Source organism: Mesoplodon bidens, assembly GCF_964165515.1.
Source record: "Mesoplodon bidens genome assembly, chromosome: X".
Classification (NCBI taxonomy): Eukaryota; Metazoa; Chordata; class Mammalia; order Artiodactyla; family Ziphiidae; genus Mesoplodon; species Mesoplodon bidens.
In genome coordinates, this window is record NC_138163.1 from 99,212,567 (window position 1) to 99,239,851 (window position 27,285).

Sequence of the window (27,285 nt, forward strand, 5' to 3'; positions counted from 1 at the left end):
GGTGGGTGTCTCATCAAAGGCTTTCCCATGTTTATTGCACTCAGGTTTCTCACCTGTATGAGTCCTTTGATGTGTAAGGCTGGACTTACCACATTTAATAGCTTCATAAAATGCTTGTCTAATGTGTGTTTTTTCATGTCTAATAAGGTGATATGAACTCTTAAAAGCTTTTGCACATTCACCACATACAGATGGTTTCTCTCCTGTATGAGTTCACTGATGTTTAATCAGAGTTCACTTCTGGATAAATGTTTTCCCATGTTCACTGCATTCATATGGCTTCTCCCCTGTATGAGTTCTCTGGTGTGCAATGATGGTTGACTTCTGGCTGGAGGTTTTTGCACATTCATAGCATTCATAAGGTTTCTCTCCAGTGTGAGTTCTCTGATGTAACAACAAGGTTTGCTTTCTGGATAAACACTTTTCCACATTTAGAACATTTATAGAATTTCTCCCCAATTTGAATTCTTGGACTTTTATTAAGGGCTTGCTTATGGTGGAGGGCTTTTCCATGTTCATTAGGCTCAAAGAATTTCTCTCCAGGTTGAGCTTTATCAAGATTAGAATGGAAGCATAATTTCCAATATGCCTTACATTCATCATCTTTCTTTCTTACATAGCTTCTACTTTGACTAAGAAAATTTAAATTATGTTTTGAACACTTTCCCCATGAATCATAGTTAGGGAGTCTTTGTCTTACAGAAACAAAGTTTGTGCTTGGATAAATGATTTTTCTGTATGTTCTGAATTTTTGGCCACTTCCATCCTTCAGTGTTTCCTTATCAATGGATGCAGCTTGCCACAGAGGTTTGTCTTGGCTTTCCTTGTGATTATCTATTGGGTCATCAACTTGCCAGAATTCTAGGGAAAAAAAATGCAATGAATCATCAAACTTATAAATATTTCTACTATAATGTTATGGCATAAAATTAATTCATAAATGCCCTGCTGTGAACTCCTATTAATGGACCTGAGCTGATGTGGATGAACCCTCCCTATGCTCCACCACCACCACCTCCCTCAACTGTAAATACAAAGAAATGCTGGCCCATATTTAACAGAAAATAATTTAATACCCAGTCAAGCTCAAAACCAAGAAAAGAAAGTTTTTAGGTGTCAAAACTGAAGTGAGAGTTTAAAGTAATGGGGTGAACAGAAACTGAAGGTTGAAGACTTGCAGGGGAATCCAGACCACAGGGCACAAATGTTCAGGAAACTAGAATATAATCTGCACTTAAAGTAGGAGCCACAAGGGCATCCATGCGTGTTAAACAGGAACTAGAAAGACTCCCCACTGGTCAAGGAAATTGGAAAGAAGGATATTATATATAAGAAATCAAAAGCCTGATATGATACTATATATAGAAATCCCTAAAGACTCCACACAAAAACTACTAGAACTGACAAATTCAGCACGGTAGCAGGATACAAGATTAACATCCAGAAATCAGTTACATTTCTTTACGCTAACAGTGAAATATCAGAAAGGGAAAGTAAATAAACAACCCCTTTTAAAATCACATCAAAAAAATGAAATACTTAGGAATAAACTTGACCAAAGAGGTGAAAGACTTATATGCTGAGAACTATAAAACATTGATAAAGGAAACTGAAGAGGATTTGAAGAAAAAATATCCCATTGTCTTGGATTGGAAGAATTGTTAAAATGGCCATACTACCCAAATCAACCTATAGATTTAATGCGATCCCTATCAAATTACCCATGACATTTTTCACAGAACTAGAACAAATAATTCTAAAATGTATATGGAACCATAAAAGACCCAGAATTGCCAAAGCAATCCTGAGGAAAAAGAACAAAGTAGGAGGCAAAACCCTCCCAGACTTCAGACAATACTACAAAGCCACAGTAATCAAAACAGCATGATATTGGCACAAAAGCAGATATATGAATCAATGGGACAGAGTAGAGAGCCCAGAAATAAACTCACACACCTACAGTCAATTAATTTTTGACAAAGCAGGCAAGAATATACAATGGAGAAAAGACAGTCTCTTCAGCAAGGTGCTTTGGCAAAGTTGGACAGCTGCATATAAATCAATGAAGTTAGAACATACCCTCACACCACACACAAAAATAAACTCAAAATGGCTTAAAGACTTAAATATAAGACATGACACCATAAAACTCCTAGAAGAGAACATTCTCTGACATAAATCCTACCAATGTTTTCTTAGGTCAGTCTACCAAGGCAATAGAAAGCAGAAGTAAACAAATGGAACCTAATCAAACATAAGCTTTTGCACAGCAAAGGAAACCATAAACAAAATGAAAAGACAACCTACAAAATGGGAGAAAGTATTTCCAAATGACGTGACTAACAAGGGCTTAATTTCCAAAATATACAAAGAGCTCATACAACTCAATAACAAAAAAACAAACGGCCTAATAAAAAAAATGGGCAGAAGACCTAAATAGACATTTCTCCAAAGAAGACATACAGACGGCCAATAGGCATATGAAAAGATGCTCAACATCGCTAATTATTAGAGAAATGCAAATCAAAACTACAGTGAGGTACCACCTCGCACCGGTCAGAATGGCCATCATTAAAAATTCTACAAATAACAAAAGCTGCATTAGGATGTGGAAAAAAGGGAACCCTTCTATACTGTTGGTGGGAATGTAACTTGGTGCAGCCACTATGGAGAACAGTATGGAGGTTCCTCTAAAAACTAAAAATAGAGTTGTTATATGATCCAGCAATCCCACTCCTGGGCATATATCTGGACAAAGCTATAATTCAAAAAGATACATGCATGCCTATGTTCATAGCAGCACTATTAATAATAGCCAAGATATGGAAGCAACTTAAATGTCCATTGACAGATGAATGGATAAAGAAGATGTGGCATGCACACACACACACTGAAATATTACTCAGCCATAAAAAGAATGAAATAATGCCATTTGAAGCAACATGGATGGACCTAGAGATTATCATACTAAGTGAAGTCAGAAAGAGAAAGACAAATACCATATGATATCACTTATATGTAGAATCTAAAATATGACACAAATGAACCTATCTATGAAACAGAAACAGACTCACAGACATAGAGAACAGACTTGTGGTCTGTTCCAGGGTTTCTGTGCCAAGGTGGAGGGGGCATGGGGGAGGGATGGATTGGGAGTTTGGTACTAGCAGATGCAAACTATTATGTACAGAATAGATAAACAACAAGGTCCTACTGTATAGCACAGGGAACTATATTCAATATCCTGTCATAAACCATAATGGAAAAGAATATATATGTATAACTGAGTTACTGTGCTGTACAGAAGAAATTAAACACAACATTGTAAATCACCTATACTTTAATAAAATTAAAAAAAATCAAAAGCCTAGTTCTGTAACTCAACGTAAATGATTATAAGTGTAGTACAGAGCCCATAAGCTGAAAAATTAAACTAAAAATTGGTCCTGTATTAGTAGGTTCCTAGTAGTGGCAAGCTTTCCAAAAGATATATTCTTGTGTTTTTATAGCTTAGGAATCACAGAATATCTATGGAATACCAATTTTCACTGAAGAGTTCACAGTAAAAAATTAACAACTTCACAAGGAAATGACCCATCATGAAAGAGAATCAGCAGATACATTTAAAGATACTCCTATTCCTAGAACTGTAGCTAGTAGAACCATGTGAACTTCAAAATAAATATATTTCAACTATTCAAAGAAATAAGGTAAGAACTAGACTATGGGGGAAAAAACTGGGAAAATTATATACAGGCATTATTTTTTAAACTCTAAATAAAGAGGTTGAACAGTAGATAGAAGTTGAACTTCTAACTACTACTTCTATCTAGTCACAGATAAAGACAGATTTAACAAATTAGATGACAGATCTTGAGAAATCACCCAAAGTGTAGCATGAAGAGCTAACAATGGAAATATGGTAAGAGAAATAGAGAAATTATAAGTTCCAAAATAGGTTTAATAGCAAATCCAAATAGAAGACTAGAGAAAAAGGGAGATGGGGCAATATGCCAAGAAACGGGTTAACAGAGCAACCCTGAGACTGCTATACTTAGAAAGGGCAGCTTGCAAGGTTGGCCCTTGGCTGCCATCTGGGAATCTGGAGTTCAGGAATGTCCCCACCACTGCCTAACTGATACGGCTGCTTGTACAAACAATGTGATTTAAGCAGAACATTTCCTTTCCTTCTGGGGGTCTGGAAGTTTGGTATGTGCTAGGCAGTCTGTGATGTGAGGATGCTGACTGAGTCTCTAATGGGCTTCCCTGGGCATAAACATCACACACATGTTGCTGCACTTTCACTGCTGGGAGAAGTGTGCCCTGTGTGACCCTAGGTGGGAGGGAGAGAGCATAAGGAACCCTGTACATGGAGTCCTCCAGATTCTGCTAATGTCTTTTTCCCTTATGCTCTAGTTGTATATCCTTACTATATCACTGTAATAAATTTTAGCTGTAAATACAACTAGATGCCAAGTCCTGGGAGTCCCTCTCGAGAATCTCTGAATGTGGTAGTGGTCTTGGGGGACCCGCAATCTAGGCAATATTTGAAGAAACAATGACTGGCAGTTTTCTGGTATGGAAGAAAGGCATGTATCCTACTCTTAAATGTCCAGAGTCCTGAGTGTGGTAAATAAAAGCAAATCTGCACCTAGCCACAGTTCTGTGTAACTGTAAGACTTTAAGAAAGTATGTATTGAAAGCTACCATGAAGAAATTTTAAAAATCACCTATAAAGAAACAATTAAGTCAGCAATAGATTTCATCAGCTAAAAAAGAAGCCAAAAGATTACATATTTTCAAAGTCCTAAGAGAAGATGTCACGTTAGAACTCTATCCCCAGATAAATTATTGCAATGAAAGATGACAAAAAAGATGTTTTTGGACAAGAAAAGACAGAGAATTTGCCACACACAAAGCCTGCTAAGAATAATGCTTAGTATTGAATTATTCAGGAGGAAAATGACCAAAGGGGAAAAAGGCAGGGGGGAGGGTAAAGAAAATCCAGCAAAGGCAGGAAAAAAGAGGTAAAGGAAAAGCAGGATATCTAGAAAATACAATAAAGTAAGAAATACAAATAAAGTAGTAGTACAATAAATAAGTATTAACCCCATTAATTATAGGCCAACCATATTAAATTGTACTTTTAAAAATCAGCTGTAAGTTTTCAAAAGACAATTAGAGCAAAAAGAAAGAAATGTTGAAAATAAAATCATAGAAATATACCTGGCACTTAACCAAAGGAAAATTGGTGAAACAATGCTTATGTTATACAAAACAGAATGACCTGGATGCCAAAAGCAAGTAAGGACAGAATATGACAATATTATAAAGGAATTTCACTTACATAGATGCAAAACTCTTAAATATACAAGGCAAATTGTTTCTATTTATGACAGAAAAAAGGTTATACATCTAGTAATGTTGAAAACGTATATACCCTACTATGTATTCCACTTATACCAGAGAGAAATTCTGCAAATATGTACATGTAAAAGAATGGCAACAAGATATTAGAAACAACCAAATGCCCAGCAATAGAGGCTTGGATTGATGGACTGTGATACTCAGATGTTGGAATGCTATGCAGGAGTGAAAAATGAATGAACTAAATCTAACATATCAGCATAGCTAAACTCAAAGGGTAACACTGAATACTGAAAAAAAGTTGTAGAAAGACCCCTATGGTTCTAGAGCACTAATCTGGTAAATTTACAAAAAAGAATGCTATACTGATTACAGATGCAAATTTATGTAGTAAAAGTTTAAAAACATGGGTTAGAAAGATAACGCACCAAATTCATGATATTGTTTGCCTGGGGTGGGAATGAAGGGAGCAGGATTCAGGAGAGGAAAAGGGAGGCTTCACCTTTAATTGTAAACCTCTAGTTCTTTTATAAACAAAAAACCACCGCCACCAAATGACAAAATCTTAGCATTTGCTAATTCTGGGAGGTAACTACAAGGGTATTTGTTATGACTATGATTTTCTATACTTTTCTGCAGTTTTAAGAGAAATGCCTTAAGGCGGGGCTTCTGGAACAGTGGAGTGAGGACCTTAGTAAATCCTCTTCCCCATAAAAGCAATGAAAATACTGGCAAAATTATCAAAATCTGTCATTTCAGGACTTTGGAAATTAATCAAAGGCACACAACAGATTAAAAAGCATTTATTCAAGAAGAACCAGTGAACCTCACTAAGAGCAGCCAAGTGTGTGGTTTTCCACTTGGTGCTACTTTCCCCCACCCCCACCTCCACCCCAAACCCCTGGCTCCTCAGCTCTGTGGTCCGGAAGCAGTGAAAACTGGCATTGTCACAGCAACTGAAGGGAGTTCCACCAAAAGCCTCATCTCCAGAGTACTGTTACTACTTGACCTAAATTGGAGCTCGGCTCCAAGAAAGAAGGGACAGTATCTGGTAACTCCAATCCCCATGAAGAAATAAACAGCACCAGTAAAGGTAATGTGCAGCAAAGTGTTAACATGTCAGGCCTGGCTCCTGCCTGAAGTTTGGGAATGCAGATTGTGGAATGTTCCCTATGTTGATAAGATGATTTTTGCCTGCTTGGGGCACTGAACACCTGATTTTCTTCTGGGTGACTAGATGCCTGGCGGTGCCTATTTTTAGTGGGTCAATTTGGAATCTCCCACAGACAAAGTAAAAAGGGCTTTCTAAAAAGCCTTACTTGCCGCTTGGACTTGAATTGCAGCTGTCTAGCCCTGTAGCATCTTGGCTTTGCACGAGAAAGGAGCAACTATCCCTGCGGGGACTTGTCTCCTCTACCAAGTGCCCAGCAATGCTGGTGAAAATGAACCCCCTATTAGGACACGTGAAGAAATGTCAGCAAGCATTGAAATAAAGGGGAAAAAAATCTTACAAGCTTACAGATAGAAAAAAAATGATACCAAGTATCAATAATCAGAATAGGCTTCAGAGTTCTCAAAAGGAAAATTACAATCAGAAGACAATGGAACAATGCCTTCAAAAGTAAAAGGGAAAGAAATGTCCATCCTAGAACTCTACCCCAACCAAGCTCAACTCTCCATCTTGGATGAGGATTCAACTCTTTCAGATATTCAAAAAGCTCAAAAAATTTACCTCCCATGGACCTACATTCTTTCTTAGGAAAGTACTGGAAGAATGTGCTCCAGTGAAATGTGGAAAAAGGCATGGCATAAAGCAAACGAAGGAATCCAACAATGCAGAAAGTGGAGGGAATTCCCAGAATGATGGTGAAGAGATGTCAGGATGGTAGCTGAGCAAACAGGAATGAGGATAATCCACCCAGAAGGAAGTGGTCAGAGGCCTCCGGAGAAACTCAGGGGTATGACATTGATGGGACACTTGAAGCTCTGAAAGCATTCAGAATCACTGTAGTCAACTGGTCATGTTTAAGTTAAACTGGTGATAAGTACATAGCAAAAGAAGCAAATGAAAGAAACAAGACAATTTTTAACCAAATGAAACTAAAAGTTATGCAGAAAAGGTAAATTAATCATAGATGACTACATGGCTAAGCTGTCTATAGTGTTTATATGGTCATTATATTGTAAACAGTAGTACTGACGTAAACCAAGTTTATGGTATAATCATATTGGGAACATGGGAGAACAAGAAGTATTTGTGTTCCAAAGAAGACATAGAGTTGGCCAACAGGCACGTGAAAAGATATTCAACATCACTAATCCTCAGGGAAATGCAAATCAAAATCACAATGAGATATCACCTCACACCTGTCAGAATGGCTACCATCAAAAAGAACACAAATAACAAATGTTGGGAGGATGTGGAGAAAAGGGGACCCTCGTACACTGTTGGCGGGAATGCAAACTGGTTCAGCCACTATGGAAGACACTATGGAGGTTCCTCAAAAAGTCAAAAATAGAAACTACCATATGATCCAGTAATTCCACTCCTGGGTATACATCTGCAGAAAACGAAAACACTATTTGAAAAGATACACGTATGTCAATGTTCATAGCAGCATTATTTACAATAGCCAAGACATGGAAGCAACCTAAGTGTCCATCAAGAGATGAATGGATAAGGAAGACACACACACACACACGCACACACACACATACACATACATACACACACACATACATGCAATGGAATATTACTTAGCTATAAAAAGGAATGAAATTTTTCCATATGTAAGAACATGGATGGGCCTGGAGGGTATTATGCTTAGTGAAATAAGTCAGACAGGGAAAGACAAATACCATATGTTTTTGCTTAAATGTGGAATCTAAAAACTAAAACAAATGAATATAACAAAACAGAAACAGACTGACAGATACTGAGAACAATTTAGTTGTTACCAATTGGGAAAGGGAAGGGGGAGGGGCCAGATAGGAGCAGGCGATTAAGAGATAAAAACTACAAGGTATAAAATAAATACGACACAAGGATGTAATGTACACACAGGGAATACAGTCAATATTTTATAATAACTTTAAATGGAGTATTCTATAAAAATATCAAATCACTGTGTTGTACACCTAAAACTAATATAATATTGTAAATCAACTATACTTCAATAAAAAAGAAAAAAAATTCAAAAAAGAAGTCTTTGTGTGTTTGTATGTGTATGAGTGGCAAAAACAATGAAGTGAGCTAAATCTTCATCTTCCAAAGAAGAAAATTTTAAATAATTTTTGTAAGATATATGTAAATTATAAAGAACAGAGATACCAAAAAGTATCTGCGCATCCATCACTCATTAAAAAACAAATTATTTTTACCTTTGAAGTTCTTCATGTGCCCATTTCATTCTCTTCTCAGATAATCACTATTCTGAATTTTTATGTTTGTCATGCCCTGACTGCTTCTCAGCCTTTTGGCTAAGACCAAGTACACTATCATGCCCTTGACATTCATTATAGTTTTATCACATTTATTTTATTCTTTAAACCTCGGGCATGATTTAATTTGATAAAAATTAAACTTTTTTTAATCAAAAGAGACTACTGCCTTGGGTCAGTAAATTTGAAATCTCAGATGAAAAATAATTGTCTAAAAAAATGACCAGAATTGACAGAAGATACAGAAAACATGAATAAATCAGTAATTATTTAAAATAATTATAAAATTCACTAGGTAATCAAAAGTCTTGCCCTAAAAAGGGGCCTCTTATCCAGATGTTGTTGTAAATGATTGCTATCAAACTCTTAAGAACAGGTATACTTCAGTCAGTGCAGTTTCAGAAACTAGGAAAAAAAAAAAAAAAGGAAAGAGTACCCAGTCTCTTTTATGCAGCTAGGGTAACCATAGATACCAGAGTAAGAGTAGAGTATAAGAAAAGAAAATCTAAGATTTGTCTCACTTCTGAACATTAACGGAAAACTCTGAAATTAAATATGAGTAAACTGAATTCAATTAATTTAAAAAATGTTTTACAACTAAGTAGAGTTTAGTGCAGGAATGCAAGAACAGTTCAACAGGAGAAAATCTATTAGTATAATCCACCACATTAATAGATGAAAGGACAAAAAAATTATCTTCCCAATAGATGCAGAAAATAAGCATTTGAGAAAATACAACACACATTCATGATTTTTTTAAAAAAGTCTTAGGCACTTTCTCACTTTGTCACAGCTTACCCTTCCCCCTCCCCATATCCTCAAGTCCATGCTCTAGTAGGTCTGTGTCTTTATTCCCATCTTACCCCTAGGTACTTTATGACCTTTTTTTCCCTTAGATTCCACATATATGTGTTAGCATATGGTATTTGTTTTTCTCTTTCTGACTTACTTCACTCTGTATGACAGACTCTAGGTCCATCCACCTCACTACAAATAACTCAATTTCATTTCTTTTTATGGCTGAGTAATATTCCATTGTCTACCAAGTGTAAAATAGATAGCTAGTGGGAAGCAGCCGCATAGCACAGGGAGATCAGTTAGGTGGTTTGTGACCACCTAGAGGGGTGGGATAGGGAGGGTGAGAGGGAGGGAGACGCAAGAGGGAAGGGATATGGGAACAGATGTACATGTATAACTGATTCACTTTGTTATAAAGCAGAAACTAACACACCATTGTAAAGCAATTATACTCCAATAAAGATGTTAAAAAAAAGTCTTAGTCAACTAGGGATATAAAAGGAGCTTTTGATGAAAGGTATCTTTCAAAAAACCACAGCAAATATACTTAATGGTGAAAGTTTTAGAAGTTACATTTTCTCTCTGTGCCTCAGTTTCTCATCTATAAAATGAGGATAACAACCAGTCTCCTTTACAGGGTCATTTGGAGGATTAAACTCTGTAATGTGTACAAAGCACACAGAATACTGCATTTGTGGCACACAGCAAGTGCTCACACATTGACTATCATTACATTTCTAGCATTGTCCTCATCGTTATTTCCATTAGAGTCAGAAACAAACAAGGAATTCGCTATCACTGTATCTAAAACACTGTACTACAGGCCCTGACTAATAGAATGGGAGAAGAAAAAGAAAATGTATAATTGGACAGGAAAATACAAAATTGTTTTTATGAAGATAATTGTTTACACAGAAGACCCAAGAGAATCTAAAAACTATTAGTATTAATAAAAGCATTCAGAGAGGTTTCTGTACACAAGTTGAATATATAAATATCACTGCATTGTCATACATTAGTATTAACCAATTAGGAACCATAATAGGAAAAAAGATCCCAATCACAATTGCAATAACACCTAAGAGGTATCTAGGAATAAATTTAACAAAACATGTGCAAGCACTTCCTGAAGACAAGTTCAAAACATTACTAAATGGCAGAAAACACAGGTTGAGTAAGAGTTCACTGATGGGAAAATTCAATAAAGATACCAAACCCCAACCTACTTCCAACTCATCTCCAAACACAGTGCAATTGCAATTGAAATCCCTACTAGTTTTCCATGGAACTTCACAAACTAATCCTATGATTCCTATTTGAAGACCAAAGGGTCCAAAGAGATAAGGAGAATCATCCCACCAACTATTTACAACATCAGTAACAGTAAGAATGGTGTGTGTAACAGTTGACATTTATATAGCATTCACTCAGTATCAGGCACTTTTAAGTGCTTTACATACTTTAACTCATTAGAATAAAGTTATAAAAACGTGCAAATGGCAAAGGGACAAACAGACCAATGGAACAAAATAGCCTGGGAACAGACCCACATGGATATGGAACTTGACCTGTAGCTGAAGGGGCATCATACCCCACTGTTGAAAGGGTTCAGTATGCAGCATGACACAAGTGGATGTCCACTTGGGGAAATAAGGTGATGTAATAGTTTCCTTTCTCATGAGTTATATAAAAATAAATTCCAGGCAGATTTTAAGAAAATAAAAAGCAAAATTTGAAACTTTTAGAAGAAAATTATATGACAACATCTTTATGAGCTCAGTCAGAAAAAAGTTACATAAAATTATACAAAAAGCACAAAGTAAAAAATTGATCAATCTAATTACAATGAAAACTTCTATTAAAAAAACAACAGCAATAACCAAGATAAAGAAAAGATATTGACTACACACGAACACTCTATGACATAAATCACAGCAAGATCCTTTTTGACCCACCTCCTAGAGAAATGGAAATAAAAACAAAAATAAACAAATGGGACCTAATGAAACTTCAAAGCTTTTGCACAGCAAAGGAAACCATAAACAAGACCAAAGGACAACCCTCAGAATGGGAGAAAATATTTGCAAATGAAGCAACTGACAAAGGATTAATCTCTAAACTTTACAAGCAGTTCATGCAGCTCAATAACAAAAAAACAAACAACGCAATCCAAAAATGGGCAGAAGACCTAAATAGACATTTCTCCAAAGAAGACATACAGATTGCCAACAAACACATGAAAGAATGCTCAACATCATTCATCATTAGAGAAATGCAAATCAAAACTACAATGAGATATCATCTCACACCGGTCAGAATGGCCATATTCAAAAAATCTACAAACAATAAATGCTGGAGAGGGTGTGGAGAAAAGCGAACACTCTTGCACTGTTGGTGGGAATGTAAAGTGATACAGCCACTATGGAGAACAGTATGGAGGTTTCTTAAAAAACTACAAATAGAACTACCGTACGACCCAGCAATCCCACTACTGGGCATATACCCTGAGAAAACCATAATTCAAAAAGAGTCATGTATCAAAATGTTCATTGCAGCTCTATTTACAATAGCCAGGACATGGAAGCAACCTAGGTGTCCATCAACAGATGAATGGATAAAGAAGATGTGGCACATATATACAATGGAATATTACTCAGCCATAAAAAGAAATGAAATTGAGTTATTTGTGGTGAGGTGGATGGACCTAGAGTCTGTCATACAGAGCGAAGTAAGTCAGAAAGAGAAAAACAAATACCGTATGCTAACACATATATGTGGAATCTAAGAAATAAAAAAAAATGTCATGAAGAACCTAGAGGTAAGACGGGAATAAAGACACAGGCCTACTAGAGAATGGACTTGAGGATATGGGGAGGGGGAGGGGGAGGCTGTGACGAGGTGAGAGAGTGGCATGGACATATATACACTACCAAGCGTGAAGTGGATAGCTGGTGGGAAATAGCTGCGTAGCACAGGGTGATCAGCTCGGTGCTTTGTGACTGCCTAGAGGCGTGGGATAGGGAAGGTGGGAGGGAGGGAGACGCAGGAGGGAAGAGATATGGGAACATGTGTTATGTATAACTGATTCACTTTGTTATACAGCAGAAACTAACACACCATTGTAAAGCAATTATACTCTAATAAAGATGTTTAAAAATGGAATCTATATAAATCAAAAAAGACAAACACCCCAACAAAAACACAAATAAAGGATATGCACAGGTTAAGTCACAGAAGAGGAAATCCAAACAGTTAACACCAAATATGAACTGACAAATACTTTTACTCATAATCAGGGAAACGAAAATTATAATAAGATACCAACTCATACTTACCAGATTACCAGAATGTAAAAAGTGTGCCCATACTACAATTCTAGAGAGAGAGAACAGTGCCATCACTGCAGAATGTTCTATTGGGCAGCACTGGTCTGAGTCATGCATTGTCTGTATCATCAGTATGGCTGCATAAGGTTACAGAGCTTTGCATTTTTACATTGACACTTCCTGTTCAAAAGCTGAAGTTTCAGATATTTGAGAAGCTACATCTGCCCACCCAGCTGCAATCCATGCTCTTAGGGAATTGGTTTAACATGATATTTATTAAAACCCATGTAACAGCATGGTGACTATAGTTAATAATACTGTATTGCACATTTGAAAGTTGCTAAGAGAGTGAATCTCAAAAGTTCTCATCACTTGGATAAAGAAGTATGTATATTGTACATACATACAATGGAATACTACTCAGCCATAAAAAAGAATGAAATAATGCCATTTGCAGCAACATGAATGGACCCAGAGATTATCATACTAAGCGAAGTAGGGTCAGAAAGAGAAAGACAAATACCATATGATACCACATATATGTGAAATCTCAAATATGACACAAATGAATCTATCTACGAAACAGAAGCAGACTCACAGACATAGAGAACAGACCTGTGGTTGCCAAGGGGGAAGGGGGGTGAGGGAGGGATGGAGTGGGAGTTTGGTGTTAGTGGATGCAAACTATTATATATAGAATGGATAAACAACAAGGTCCTACTGTATAGCACAGGGAACTATATTTAATATCCTGTGATAAACCATAATGGAAAAGAATATAAAAGAGAATGCATATATGTATGTGTATATGTATCTCTGAATCACTTTGTCATACAGCAGAAATTAACACAACATCATAAATCAACTATACCTCAATTAAAAAATCTATTATGAAATTGTTTTATAAACAATTTTTTAAAAGTTCTCATCACAAGAAAATAAAAACACTTTGAAAACCCCACTCTTTTTGTTTCAAAGGCTGGTAATAAAATACTACCAAGTGCTTCCCCAGTCCAGAGGCCTCTGCAGGACTTAAAATGAGTAGGCCAAAACCACTTAATGTCCCTCAGCAGTAACAGACACCTTAAAACTATGAGTATTAAGGTTGAAGAAGCTGAGGAAGAAACTTTCTTCAGAGAGAGCTGTTGGAAAGCTGTGGCATTTTCTCTAACAATAGGGACGGGAGGAGTGCATTCGCCTCAGCCCTAATCTAGGAAGAAAAACTTCAAGGAGACAACTTGCTTGATATAGGCCCAGTAGAGTTTTGGGGATGCAGGGGACTTGGCACCTGATTTGCACCTAGAAAAACTCTACAGGTGACAGGCAGGGTTAGGCAGTCTGTGACCGCAGAAAAGAGGTTGCATGGGGGGTGAAGAGACCAAGGTGCAGATCCCACCACACACACATACTCCACAAGCTAGATGTGGACCCTCTGGATAGGAACAGGATTGGGTTACTTTGGAGAGAGAGCTTTCTGCTAGTATCCAGGTGACCTCAGCAAAAAGAGATTGGAAGTATACAATGGTGCTGCAGGGTGAGGGTGGGGAGGAGATATATTAAATAATTTATTGGAAAAGAGGCACTGCCTATACTGAGGAAACTGCAGTCAAGGTTCCTAGCTGGGACGTCTCCAAGGAAACCATAAACATGCCAGGGACAGGAAGAATCAGTCTTTGGAAATCTGCCACATGCAGAGGGCATCGATATCAGATCACATCTTTATCGGTTAGGGCAAACTGTTTTTGTCCTTTGTATGTCCTTCCTTCCACACTTGCTTCACCCAAGGAGCCAGAGCTGGCCTAGTTGTTGCGTAGGGGAGTGAGGGGGAGTAAAGAAAGAAAAAGCTGAGCATGCTTCCTTTGCTACTAAAAACTCCAGCTTGAAGCACTGAAGCAGGCATTAGCTGGGGGAGAGATTTCCCTTTAAATGAAGTTCATAGTTTTCACTTCTACATGTGATTAGACTTTTTTTTAACTAAAATGAGACTACCACACACCCTCAGAAATTAAAAGGATACTAAGGAAATATTGTGAACAAATTTATGCCAATACATTTGACAACTTAGGTGAAATGGACAAACTCCTTGAAAGACAAGTTACCAAAGTTTGTTCATGAAGAAATAATCTGAATAACCCAATATCTGTTAAAGAAATTGACCTTGTAGTTTAATGCCTTCCCACAAAGAAAACTCCAGGCCCAGATGAGTTCGCTGGGGAATTCTATCAAACTTTTAAGGAAGAAATAACACCAATTCCATACAAATTCTTCCAAAGAACTAAAGAGGGGATGGAATACTTCCTAGCTCACTCTATGACTTCACTATCTTGACTGTGGTGATGGATTCTTGGGTGTGTGCATGTCAAAACTTATCCAATTATGCACTTTAAATACATGCATTTTTTTTGTATGTCAGTAACACCACAAATACACAGGCTAAAACAGCTAAATCAGTACTTAGAGGCAGTCATAACATTCACAATGCTTATATTAGAAAGGAAAGCTATCAAATCAGTGATCTAAGCTTCTACCTTATGAAACTAGGAAAAGAGAAAATTACATTCAAACTAGCAGAAGAACAGAAATAATAAAGAAAAAAGCAAGAACGAATGAAATCAAGGTTTCCATTTCTAGCCACAGTGGAGTATGTCTACTACAGCCCCTGTCTCCTGCTCATTATTGCAGCTAAAAACTCTGGACAAATTATATAAAGCAGCTACTTAGGACTCTGACAAGTTAAAAAGAAAAAAAGCAGGTAGACTCTGAAGGTGAGTCAAAAAGTGGAGAAGCAGCCCATACACCAGTGAGTTTCTTTTTTGTCCCTGCTCTTTTTTCACAAGACTCTGTCCCAACGGCATACAAAACTCCAGAAGTCCTGAGCTCATCCAAGAGCTGTGTGTACAAGGGAAAGCAAAGCCTCACACCAAAGCTTTAAGAACTGAACAAAACTAAGATTTCAACCACAGCTCAAGTCTAACACCTGAGTGACAAATGCATGGAGACAACCGTAAAACAGGAGAGCAAAGGCTCTGAAAACTGCACAAAGACTTAAACCATCACTCAAGACTAAAGTCTCAAATTAACCCCCAAATGGTGCATACACAACACAGATGCAAACAAGCACAGCAAAGGCTTTGAACAGCGAACCAACCGGAATCAACACCCACAGAAGGCAAGACAAAACTAGTGGTTTGAATCTAACTAGGTTTATTACATGATAAACAAAGATTAAAAGGAACAAAACAATCACCCCTATCTAAGATAGAATCCAAAATTAATCAACATAACAAACAATTAGCAAAATGTGACCAATTCTCAAGGGAAAAGATAATCAACAGATGACAGATGCTGGAAATACAAAAGACATTTAAGCAGCTGTTGAAACTAAGCTCTATGAGGCAAACACACTTGAAATGAATGGATAAACAGAAGTTCTCAACAGAGATACAGAAACTGTAAAAAAAAAAAAGAAATTGAAACTTTAGAACTAAAAAAGACAATATCTGAAATTAAAAACAAACAAAAACAACACATGGGATGAACGGAGCAGCAGAACAGAGATGACAGGGGCAAGAGTCAATGAACTTGGAGTTAAACTGACAGAAATGATCCAACCTGACAAGGTGAGGAGTAGAGACAAAAAAATTTGGAAAAATAAAAGAAAGAAATACAGCATCAGGTATTCCTAGGACAATATCAAAAGGTCCAACATTCATGTCATTGGAGTCCTCAAAGGAAAAGAGACTAGTGCAGAAAAAAAGGTCTGAAGAAATAATGGCCAAAAAACTTCCCAAATTTGGAGAAAGACATAAATTGACAGATTCAAGAAGCTCAGCATACCAAAAACAACGTAAACTCAAAGAAACACCCAGAAATATGACAATCAAATATCTGGAATGCAAAGTTAACGAAAACATCTTGAATATAGCCAGGAAAAAAAAAGCACACTGCATGTGAAGAAACAATGATTCAAATGACTGTGAGGTTCTCATCAGAAACAATGGAGGCCAGAAGATAATGGAACATCCTAAAAGTACTAAAGGAAAAGAAATGTCAACCCAGAATTTTACACTGATGCAAAAATATTCTTCAAGAATGAAGACAAAATTTTAAAATTCTCAGGAGAACAAAAAGTAAGAGATCTTGTCACCAGCAGACCTGTTCTAAGAGAAATGATACAGGATCTTCTTCAGGGTGAAGGGAAATCATATCAGAGGGAAACGTGGAACTTCAGGAATAAATAAAGATCAACAGAAATGGTAAAATATCTGGGTAAATATAGAGACTATTTTTCTCCTTTTGAATTCTTTAAGGTATGTATGACAGTTGAAAGCAAACATTATAACATCATCTGAGGGGTTTAAAATATATGTGGATATAATACATTTGAAAACCTATAACATAAAGGAGGGAAGGTAAGAGACCTATATTACTATAAACCTTCTACATATGACTTGAAGAGTTAAAATATAACTACAAGTGGTGAAAGGGTTAAGTATGTATATCTTAATCCCCAGAGCAACCACTAAATTAAAAAAAAAAAACCCACAGGAGATATTGACAAAAAGCAAATAGATATGTTTAAAATGAAGTATTTAAATCGCAGTTGCATTCCCTATGCAAGACCTATGCATTCAAAACTACCAAATATTACTGAGATGAATTTTTATAGACCTAAATAAATTGAGAGATACACTATGTTTGTGAATCGGAACACTCAGTATTGTTAGTATTTCAATGACCCACAGATTCAAAGTAATCCCAAACAAAATCCCTGTAGGCTTTTGTGCAGAAATTGGCAAGTTGATTCTAAAATTTATATGAAAATATCAAGGACCAAAACATTATGAAAAGGAAGAACAAAGTTGGAAGACTCACAGTACCTCATGTGAACACTTAATGTAGGCTACAGTAATTAAGACAGTGCGGTATTGGCAGATAGACCAACGCTTATGTGCTCAACTGTTTTTGACAAGGGTGCCCAGGTAGATCAGTGGAGAAGAGACAGTCTTTCCAAAAATGCTGCTTGAACAATTAAATATGCATATGTCAAAAAAAGAAGAAAAACAATGACCCTTGCCTCATACCAGGTAAAAATATCCATCTCATTATTGGCCATAGGCCTAAATATAAGAGCTAAAATGATAAATCCTCTGAAATAAAACATATGAGAAAATCTTTGTTACCTTGGGTTACAGAATTGTTATATAGGGCACAAAAAGCATGAACCATAAAAGAAAAACTTGATAAACTGGACTTTATCAAAATTAAAAATGTCTTTTTATGGAAAGACACTGTTAAGATAAAATCAAGCCACAGCATGGGGGTAAAAACTTGGAAAACACATAGCTGATAGAGGGCTTGCATCCGGAATATATAAAGAACTCTCACAACTTAATAATAACAAAAATGGCAACAGATTACAAGAAACAGTTCACCAAAGATGTATAGATGGCAAATAAACACATGAAAAGATGCTGAACATCAGTTACTGGAGAAATGCAAATTAATATCACAATGAGATACTCTTATACAGCTACTAGAAAGAAAGACTAACAATATTAATAATACCAAGTGCTGGCAAGGTAGCAAAACATCGGAACTCTCATATGCTGCTGCTGGGCATCCAAAATGGTACAGTTACACTGGAAAACAGTTTGGTAGCGTCTTGTGAAGTTGAACATACACTTACCACATGACCAAGCAATCCCACTCTAGGTAGTTACCTAAGAAATATGAAAATATATGTCCACACAAAGACCTGAACATGAATGTTCATACCAGCTTCTTTCATAATAACCAAAAGTTGGAAAAAATTCAAAAGTGCATACCCTGGTCTATGGAGTATCATTCGGCTACAAATAGGAACAAACTGCTGATACATGTCACAACACGGATGAACCTAAAAAGCATTAAGGTAAATGGAAGAAGCAAGATACATAAGGCTACATACTATAAGATTCATTTATATGACATTCTAGAAAAAACAAAACTAGAAGAAGAAACAAGATCAGGTGTGGGAGTAGGGGAGAAGTTTAATTGTAAAGGGGAACAAGGGAATGTTTTAGGGGGAATGAAAATGTCCAATATCTTGATGGTGGTGGTGTTTAAATGACTATATATTTGTTAAACCTATGAACTGTACACTTAAGAGAGGTGAACTTCATGGTATATAAATTATACCTCAATAAACCTCATTTTAAAGAAAAGAATGCAGTTACATCAGAATAAATATATCATGAAAATACATGGAAAATGCATATGGAAATTACGTTAAAACATTACCATACACAACCCACTATCATATTGTGCTATTTATGCATTTCCTTTTATTAAACTACCTGTTAAGCATTAAGGATAGAAAAAATACTAACAAATATTTAATTCTAGTTAATGATATGCCTGTGGGAATATTTAGGTGTGAAGCGTACTGATCTCCACAACTTACTTTGAAATGCATCCCACACAAAAAATAAGGGAGATTGATGGAAGAACGAGGAGTTAGTACACAAATAGGAGATAAAGCAAATATAGCAAAACATTCATTGTAAAATCCAGGTGGTATTATATGGATGTTCAAACCATAATTCTTTTGCTTGTTTTATCTGAAAATTTTCATAATAAAATGTTGGGGGAAAAAGGAGCTGATAAAGAACAGCAAAGTAAGCTCAAAGAAGTAGGAGTAGAAATAAAAGTAAAAGGAAAACGGAAAACACAATAGAGAAAATTAACAAAGGTAAAAGTTCTTTCTGTGAAAAGCTCAACAAACTTAAAATAATAAATACGACAGTGAGGCTACTCTTGATACTTGGATCTTGATAGAAGATTTTTATTATCTCAGAATGACCAGAGAATTTATGAGACCTGTCAGAGATTTCATCCAGGGGCCAGAGGAGAATACAGGCCCTGAAGTAGCTTAAAGAATGGAGGAATGGGGGAAGAGAACCAAGCTGTTGCGCTCCTGTTTTCCATCCCACATGACCTGTGCTCCTAGGTGATGGCCTTGCTAAGTCTCCCAGTCCTTTGAACCCTTCTCAGCGGACATTTAAAGCAATGAATCTGAACTAGACATGGGCTTCACAACTATCTGGGGTGTTATTCACTACGTGCATAACTAGGCCTACCTCAGATTTCTGAAACAATTTCTAGAGGGTGGGGCCTACTCATGAGTATCCCAAGGGTTCCACAGGTCACTATGTGATACACCTCCAGTTGACAACCACTACATTTAAAAAATATTCTGTATGGCTAATAACAATAATAAAAAGAGTGATAATATATATTGAGAACTTCCCTTATTCCAAGCACCTTTTTTGGTGCTTTACATTCATCAACTCATTAAATTCTGACAATCCTGTAAATTCTAGCATTAGCCCCATTCTACAAACAGGCAGAGAAAGGCTCAGCCACGCGTGCAAAGTGACAGCTTGTGAGTGAAGAAGCCAGAATCTGAATCCAGGCTGTGAGCTGCAAAGCCCAAGCTCTTCACCACTGGGCTGTGGGAGAATAACAAACCTTCCTCTGCTCTGGTCCAAAACAATGAAAGCAATACTTATCCAGTGCTTCGACCAGCCCCGCACCTGAATGAATGAGAATAAGATGCAGGCTCTCGCCTCTAGAGGTTTGTGTTCCAGGCAGAGAAAAAAGCCACAGGCACTTGGCTAGGTTTTAAAAAAGTTACCAAATGGAATGCAAACATAGAAGTTTAGCTACGTTATTTAAAGTTACAAATGTAGCTAACAAAGAAACAAAAAATAAAAAATTAACAAACATTGAGAAGAACAGGGGAGCAGAAGGCCGAGGTGTAATTGGGGTAAATCCTTATTTTTTCATAGAGGGGAGAGAAAACTGAGAGCTCTAGAAATGCAGGTGTGCAGGTATACGCTGGACCTATGGAGGTGCACATGAGAGGGATTAAAAACAAAAACCTTGAAAACAAGCTGTGCTTGGAGGTGTGACTGGGAATTCACCGAGATTACTTTGTACTCCATTATGTTCTGCAGGCTTAGACTGAACATGTGCATGGGACACTTTTAATATAATACAGCTTATAATATAAGGGAAAGGTGACTCAAAGGGTGGAAGGTGCCTCTGAGTTTGCTTCCTCCTTCTTGGAAACACTGGAAGCAGGATAAGGCATGCCATTACCAGACAAGAAACCCTGATGAATCTCTACAGGGCAGCAGATATGGGATTGACAGAGCAATATAGAGGGAACTGTAGCCCAAAAAGTCCCTGGGAGAAGGTACAGGGAGGTGGGTGCATACGCCAGCACAACTGTGGAGGCTCTGAGTGAGAGGGTGCATCTGCCGGGCAGGAGTGGGCTCTGGGAAAGACAGCTGGGGAGTCACCTGGGATCAGCTGGGCCCGCGTCTGACTACAGCTGCAGCTGTGAAACTAAACTCTAAACAGCTGTTGAAAAGCAGATTCAGATTCAGTAAATCTGAGGTGGATCCCAAGAGTCTGCACTTCTACTTTGAGGCCGGGCCATGCCCAGGCTGCTGGTCCACAGACCACAGTGAATAGTTACAGCGCTCCAGACAGACTTCTTCGGGAGGGGGCCACTGAGTGGCCACTGTGAGTGGGAGAGAAAAGGAGGAAGACCAATGTCTGAAGACTTTCTGGATAAGGGGCCCTGAGCAAAAACAAAGAAACAACAGAAAAGGAAAGAAGCAGCTCTGTCCAGAACTGAGACACTACTCACTGAAGCATGCCATCGTGGGAGTAATATGCTCTCAAGTTTATTTATTTTTTTAATAGAGATAACACAAAAGACAAAATAATTGAGTGGGAGGGAAGTACTGACAAGAGGAGGAATCTAACAACAGGCGGAATCAAGTCATATTTGGAAGAGCCTCAGAGAAATAAGAAAACAGAAACCTGTGTGAAGTTGACACTGTTTAACCACAAAGTGAGGGCAGACAAGGACATGGTGGTACTTGGCCTGGTAGAGCTGAAGGTCACTAGCAAAGCTTTTTTGTCCATCCCAACTCCAGTAAACCAGGTAGGATAATTTCCCTGAGGTTAAAGACTCTGCATTTCAGACTTCGAGGGCCCACAGTATGCCAAGTAAAGAGGAAACATCACCCCTCCATCTGCTTGTCTTCTGATGAACACGCAAATGCCCAAGGGATGGGGAAAGTCCCAACAGCTTCCAGAAAGGAGAGGGAGGAGGAAGGAGACAAGGCTGGGCACGTCTCCCTAGCCACCCAGAAGCTGGAAGGTGGAGACGGGATCTACAGAACAGCAGTGGCTGCTTCTGCCTGAACCCCAAGAACAAGGAGCTGCAGAGGGCCAGCAGGTGGGGCATCATGTGGATATCACGGCAGCTCGTTCCATCAGACCCGAATTGTGTCCCCAAGTCTGGGGTTTCTGAGAACTCCTGGGCGCGCCCCCGAGGCCAAGCTCTCCCTGACCCACCAGGTCCCCTTGCCCTGGCCCAACTGGCCTGGCATGGGCTCACCTGGACATCTCCGTGTTGGGCTTTCTCCAGCTGCCATCCTGGCCTCCTCTTCTCCTTGTTCCAACCTGAAGATCCCACCTGGTTGGGCCACGAGGAATCCTGTTAAGGGGAAATGACAGAGGACTTTGTTATTGACACATGAGGCATTCCGGAACCGAGGCCCATCCTCGCAGGGCAGAGATGGTCTGGCCTCGGTGACTGCCCCGTGAGCCCAGCTAGCGGGCCCTCAGTGCAGACCATCCACAGAGAAGGTGAGAGCACAGACATCCCGTGCAAGGTGCAAACGCCATTATGAATTCTTGACCGTGAGCCTGAGGCCCGATTCATTCAGGGCCCAGACGCCCCTGAGCTGCAGCAGCCGAGAGAGAGGGAGACGTGAGGGGGTGTGTTCCAGTCACCCTGTGGAGGGTCCCTCACCCACGGAGACCAGGTGGCTGTAGTTCTCCAGCATGACATCCCTGCAGAGGTTCTTCTGAGTGGCGTCCAGCTGCTGCCACTCCTCCAGGGTGAAGTCCACAAACACGTCCCTGAAGGTCAAGGTTCCCTGCAACAGCACACTCCTCCTTAGCCCACTGTCAAAACAAGGGGGGCAGTGGGGGGTGGGGCACTGGCATCTAGAGGGTAGAGGCCATCGATGTTGCTAAATATCCTCCAATGCACGTGGCAGCCCTCCACAACACAGCATTATCTTGCCCAAAGGTCAAGAGGGCAGAGGTGAGAAAACCTGGGGTTGAGCAGTGAAATGGAATGATCATGAAAAGGACTAGAATGTGCTGTAATATGCGAAAAGAAGAAAATAAAAAGAAAAAGGGATTCTTATATCAAGATAGATAAATAGGCACACATGATTTTCGGAAGAATGCATGAAAAAAATGAAGGAGACACAAAGACAGGGTGAGAGGGAAAATTATTTTTCACCTTTTGATGAACAAAGTTATGTTTGAATTTTTTACCATATGCACAGAGTACTTTTTAAAATACTCAATTCAATTTATTAATGCTCTATTCAGAACATGTTTTTAGAATTTTGGCATCCATATTCTTAAGTGAAAGTGCTCTTTCACTTTTTGCTTTTTTGTAGTATCTTCTTTGAATTTAAGTTAACTGGCATCATAACATGTACTGGATTCCTTTTCATCTTTTAACAGCCTGGAAAAGTTGAACACAGAAATTATCTGGTCTTTAAAATTTTGTGAAAGCAGCAATTAGCCCAGGATTTGGAAGAGCAAATTTAAAGTATGGACACCTTTGATTCAAAAATCCTACTTCCAGGTGTATTCTCCATAAATACCTGTACTAATGGGCCAAGAGATACATAGAAAGTTGTTCATGAGGCACTGTATATAATAGAAAAAGAAAATTAAAAATCTAAGTATCCATTCATAGAGAAATCATTAAATGATACTTCTATACCACGAAATAGGAACTGAAATAATCTTTATGTACTGATGAGGAACAACACCCAGAATATAATCAGGTGGGAAAAGCAAGATGGGTATGGGAGTGTGATGGCACTTGTGCAAAAACACATGTTACATATATGTCTATCTTTAGTTAAATTGATGTAAATGCATCTACAGCACCTTATCACCAAATTGTTAACAGTGGGCATCTGTGAGGAAGATGTGGTACTGGGGAGAGAAGAAGTAGGGATCTTTTGGATACTGGTTTTATGCATATTGGAACATGAGACATGGATTTACTTTCATTATTTCCAATAATGAAAAAGCAAAAAGTGAACTGAAAGTGAAGAAAGAGAAAAAGCAAGATGAGTCTATGTATTTAAACAATCTTCTCTGAGAAGGAAAAGAAAAAAAGGAAGAAGAGCAGTTCCAAGAGTAAGAAGTAGATTTTAAAAGTCTTTTCCTTCCTACCTTTCCTTATTCCTTTTTTTCTTTTTTTTTGGTGGGGAGGGGAAGGACTGGAGAATCTGAGGTGGATGACAGGTTGAACAGAAAACAGCCAGAGCCGAGGGGACTAATAGATTTTTCAAGGCTGCAATATAATTTCCTAATCGCTGCCTCAAATTCACTGGAGACAAAGTAGGGGGCAAATTAGGAACTCACCTGGGACATGGCCATCTGGCTCTGCCCTGACAAAGGATGGAGATCTACGAAGGCAGAATTAGGAGGGTCCCGATCAGTGCACACAGCCATGAGACCACCATCAGCAGCTTAATAACAATCACTCTTGCCCGGGGATGATCTGGACACGTGGCCTGGTAGCTCCAGCCTGTTCCCCTGGGACACGGCTAAGATCCTGTGGGTTTCCCACGTGAATTTATTTTCTCTTCCTGGACAGATTTATGACTTGTGATTAAAGACATCTCCTCGGAAGCCATTAACAACCTGACATCTCCTTTCTCTCAGGAATTCTGTGCCTGGAAATTTATCATAAAAAGGCAGTCATAAATAAGCACAGGCTACAAGGATGTTAACTGTAGGTGTTTCCACCACTCAACAATTTGGAAGCAACTAAACCTCCAGCAAAGGGGACTCAGATCAAAACTTAGACACACAACATGGGAAATACCACGTGGGCTTTAAAAATGCAATGCAATCCCGTTCTCATTTCTTAACATATTTAAAAGTAGGTTACCAGAAAGCAAGTGCAGTGCGATCTCCTTTGTTAAGCAATATGTATTTATTGAGGAAGAGCAGTCCAGAAGAGCATTTATGAAAACGTTGACACTGCTTACTTTCCAGTGGTGATTCCACCTTTCCTCTTTTATTTACTTGCATTTTTTCATTTTTCCCAATATCATTTACTAGTAAAATAAAAAGGAGAAATGATTACAAGTCACCTATTATCACACTGAGCCCTGGAGGTGATAGACCCTGAGCAAAGTCTGGAGGACAGGGACAGCTTGCTGTGGTTTGGAGGAAGGAGACAAACCAGAGCTGAGCGCAGGGCAGAAGGGAGGGGCGAGGAGGGAGGGAAGGAGTGGGGAGAGGGAGGTTAAGGGCCAGGCATTGGTCAGGTCCACATGGAGCTGGAAACCACTGACCTTGGGCCAGGCTCCTTCCGCCCTTCAGTGGGCCACCGCCACTCTGTTCCCGCCCCAATACTTCCTTATTTCCCATTATGTCCATTTGATCGCCATGCTCTTCCTTATTTGGCGGTGTTCAAAACGCAGTTTCAGCAAGGAGCTTCTGTTAACCATTGCTACTGTAGCAATCCCTGCCTTAGGATCAGGACAGCAGGGTTCAGCAAGATGCAGCTTGATGAGTCACTTCCCAGACCCAGTTACTAGCATCAAAATGAGAGGCAGCAAAGCTAGGTGATGGCCTACCCAGAGACCACGCTGAAAGGTCACAGACACACAGAATCCAAAGACACCTCTTTGGTCATCTAGTCAGGGTAGAGGAGAGTCAACATTTCTGCTACAGGTAAGTGGGTTGTTTATACAACGGGACTGACTCAAATGCAAAAATAGCCCAGGGGACTTCCCTGGCCAAACAGTGGGTAAGACTCTGTGCTTCCACCGCAGGGGGCGCAGGTTCGATCCCCGGTTGGGGAACTAAGATCCCGCATGCCGCGCGGGGTGGCCAAAAACAGAAAACAAACAAACAAAACAAAAATAGCCCATGGCACAAGAGGGAAGTATATGGTGTGTGCACAAATGTGTCAGGAGTGGAGAAAGTCCTGTGAGGCAGGGGGTCAATCTTTCCAGCCTGATCCTGCCTTTGCAGGCACTACAGCAGGGCAGCGTCCCTCCATCCGTCTGTAACTTTCATCCCTCTCCTCCGATAGGGGTTCAACTGACCAGCATCACACAGCTCTTGATGGTGGCTAGAGGTTGAGTCACCGAGGCAGCCTGGCTCTCTCTCAGCTGAAGGGAGGGACAGAGGGCACTGCAGGTCCAGTTCTTCCAGGACCTGCTATCCTGTGAGCCCCTTCCCTCTAACCAGAGCATCTGGGTCTGTCCTGTGAGCCTTCCCCCTCTGCCCCTGGGGTCTGGGCTGGCGCTCCTCTTCCAACTCCCCTCAGAGGAGCTATTTTATTTCTAAGGAGGCAGGACCCAAGGATTCAAAGACAAAGGTACCTTTGCTGGGACCATCACTTCAGGACCATGTCTCTGCCTCTGACCCGAGGAGCTCACCTCCTTCTCAGGCCTCAGACTGGGTCTTCTGTAGTCTAACTAAGGAAGCCCATGGCAGATCAGCTGGTATCTGAAGCTGCTGAGCTGTGGGCTCAGTTATGAACCCTGACCCTGGAAAGGCAACGGCCACACAGGCGATGCAATTAGCAACCTCCATGATGGAGCGAAGTTGAGGAAAACCCCAAAGTTTTCCTTGCCCCCAGAAGGCACAGTGCCTCACTCTAGTTTTAAGCATTGACATTCAGTAAGAGCTCAATTACCGCCCGATAAGGCCTGGGCTCTGGAACGAAACTGGCCACCTGCTCTGCCGCTTTTATGCGTTTCATAAGAGGTCAGGGCCTACTGTGTGCCTGTTCTACTGTTCTACGGGTTCTACTGTTCTACGTGAACAAAACTTCAGAGTTGCCCCATCTTGCGAAGCCATACTCTTAGCAGGGGAGAGACAGACAGTGAGCCAGCAAAGTGATACATTTAGGGTGCGTTTGTCGGAAAGGCATAAGCGTTATGCCGAAAAAACGAAAAAAGAAAAAGGATCCCTCCACTTTACTGTGTGACTTTGGTTAGGTTTCCCAGCCTTTCTGTTCTTGCTTTCTCTCTGTAAAACAAAGAGCGTCCTAGTACCTACTCACACGGCTATTGTGAACAGACTACTGTGAAACACAGGGGTGCCCGGCATTTACTAGGCACTGAGTAAACGGTGGCTGAATGAATCAAGCAATGAACCAATCACTCGCTGACTCCCGTAGCCCCGCCCCCTCCCCTCACCACCGCGGCCCTGTCACTCAACACCC

General features: G+C 39.3%; 2 protein-coding genes across 6 annotated transcripts in view; one reads left to right on the forward strand and one right to left on the reverse strand.

The window, feature by feature from the left end:
- LOC308609189 (zinc finger protein 268-like) overlaps positions 1-6,242 on the forward strand; it is an 18,952-nt gene extending 12,710 nt beyond the window's left edge. For both annotated transcript variants that reach the window (XM_081222760.1, XM_081222759.1), the window contains one exon: positions 6,127-6,242. In XM_081222760.1, the coding sequence (XP_081078886.1) occupies positions 6,127-6,191 (65 nt within the window). In that variant the 3' untranslated portion in view covers positions 6,192-6,242. The remainder of the gene's footprint in view (positions 1-6,126) is intronic.
- On the reverse strand, positions 84-27,222 carry LOC308609188 (KRAB domain-containing protein 4-like). Of its 4 annotated transcripts, none has more exons than XM_081222755.1 (5): positions 25,091-27,222; positions 24,459-24,772; positions 22,810-22,936; positions 22,393-22,491; positions 84-861 (listed from the first exon to the last, which is right to left on the reverse strand). In XM_081222755.1, exons 2-5 carry the CDS (start codon positions 24,546-24,548, stop codon positions 356-358), a joined length of 822 nt encoding a protein of 273 aa, XP_081078881.1. In that variant the 5' UTR covers positions 24,549-24,772; positions 25,091-27,222; the 3' UTR covers positions 84-355. The 4 variants fall into 4 exon arrangements, with proteins under 4 accessions (XP_081078881.1, XP_081078883.1, XP_081078882.1 ...); XM_081222757.1 differs by having other exon boundaries at positions 24,991-27,222; XM_081222758.1 differs by lacking the exon at positions 84-861 and adding an exon at positions 18,561-18,831.
- Positions 27,223-27,285: the final 63 nt, after the last annotated feature.

Bases quoted from the DNA above. Each gene is read 5' to 3' on its own strand.
- LOC308609188 (XM_081222755.1), bottom strand. From the start codon at position 24,548: ATGGCTGTGTGCACTGATCGGGACCCTCCTAATTCTGCCTTCGTAGAT. The intron at 22,937-24,458 runs GTGAGTTCCTAA...GTGCTGTTGCAG, and splicing joins GCCAGATGGCCATGTCCCAG to GGAACCTTGACCTTCAGGGA. The intron at 862-22,392 runs GTGAGCCCATGC...TTTTTTCCCTAG, and splicing joins CCCAACACGGAGATGTCCAG to AATTCTGGCAAGTTGATGAC.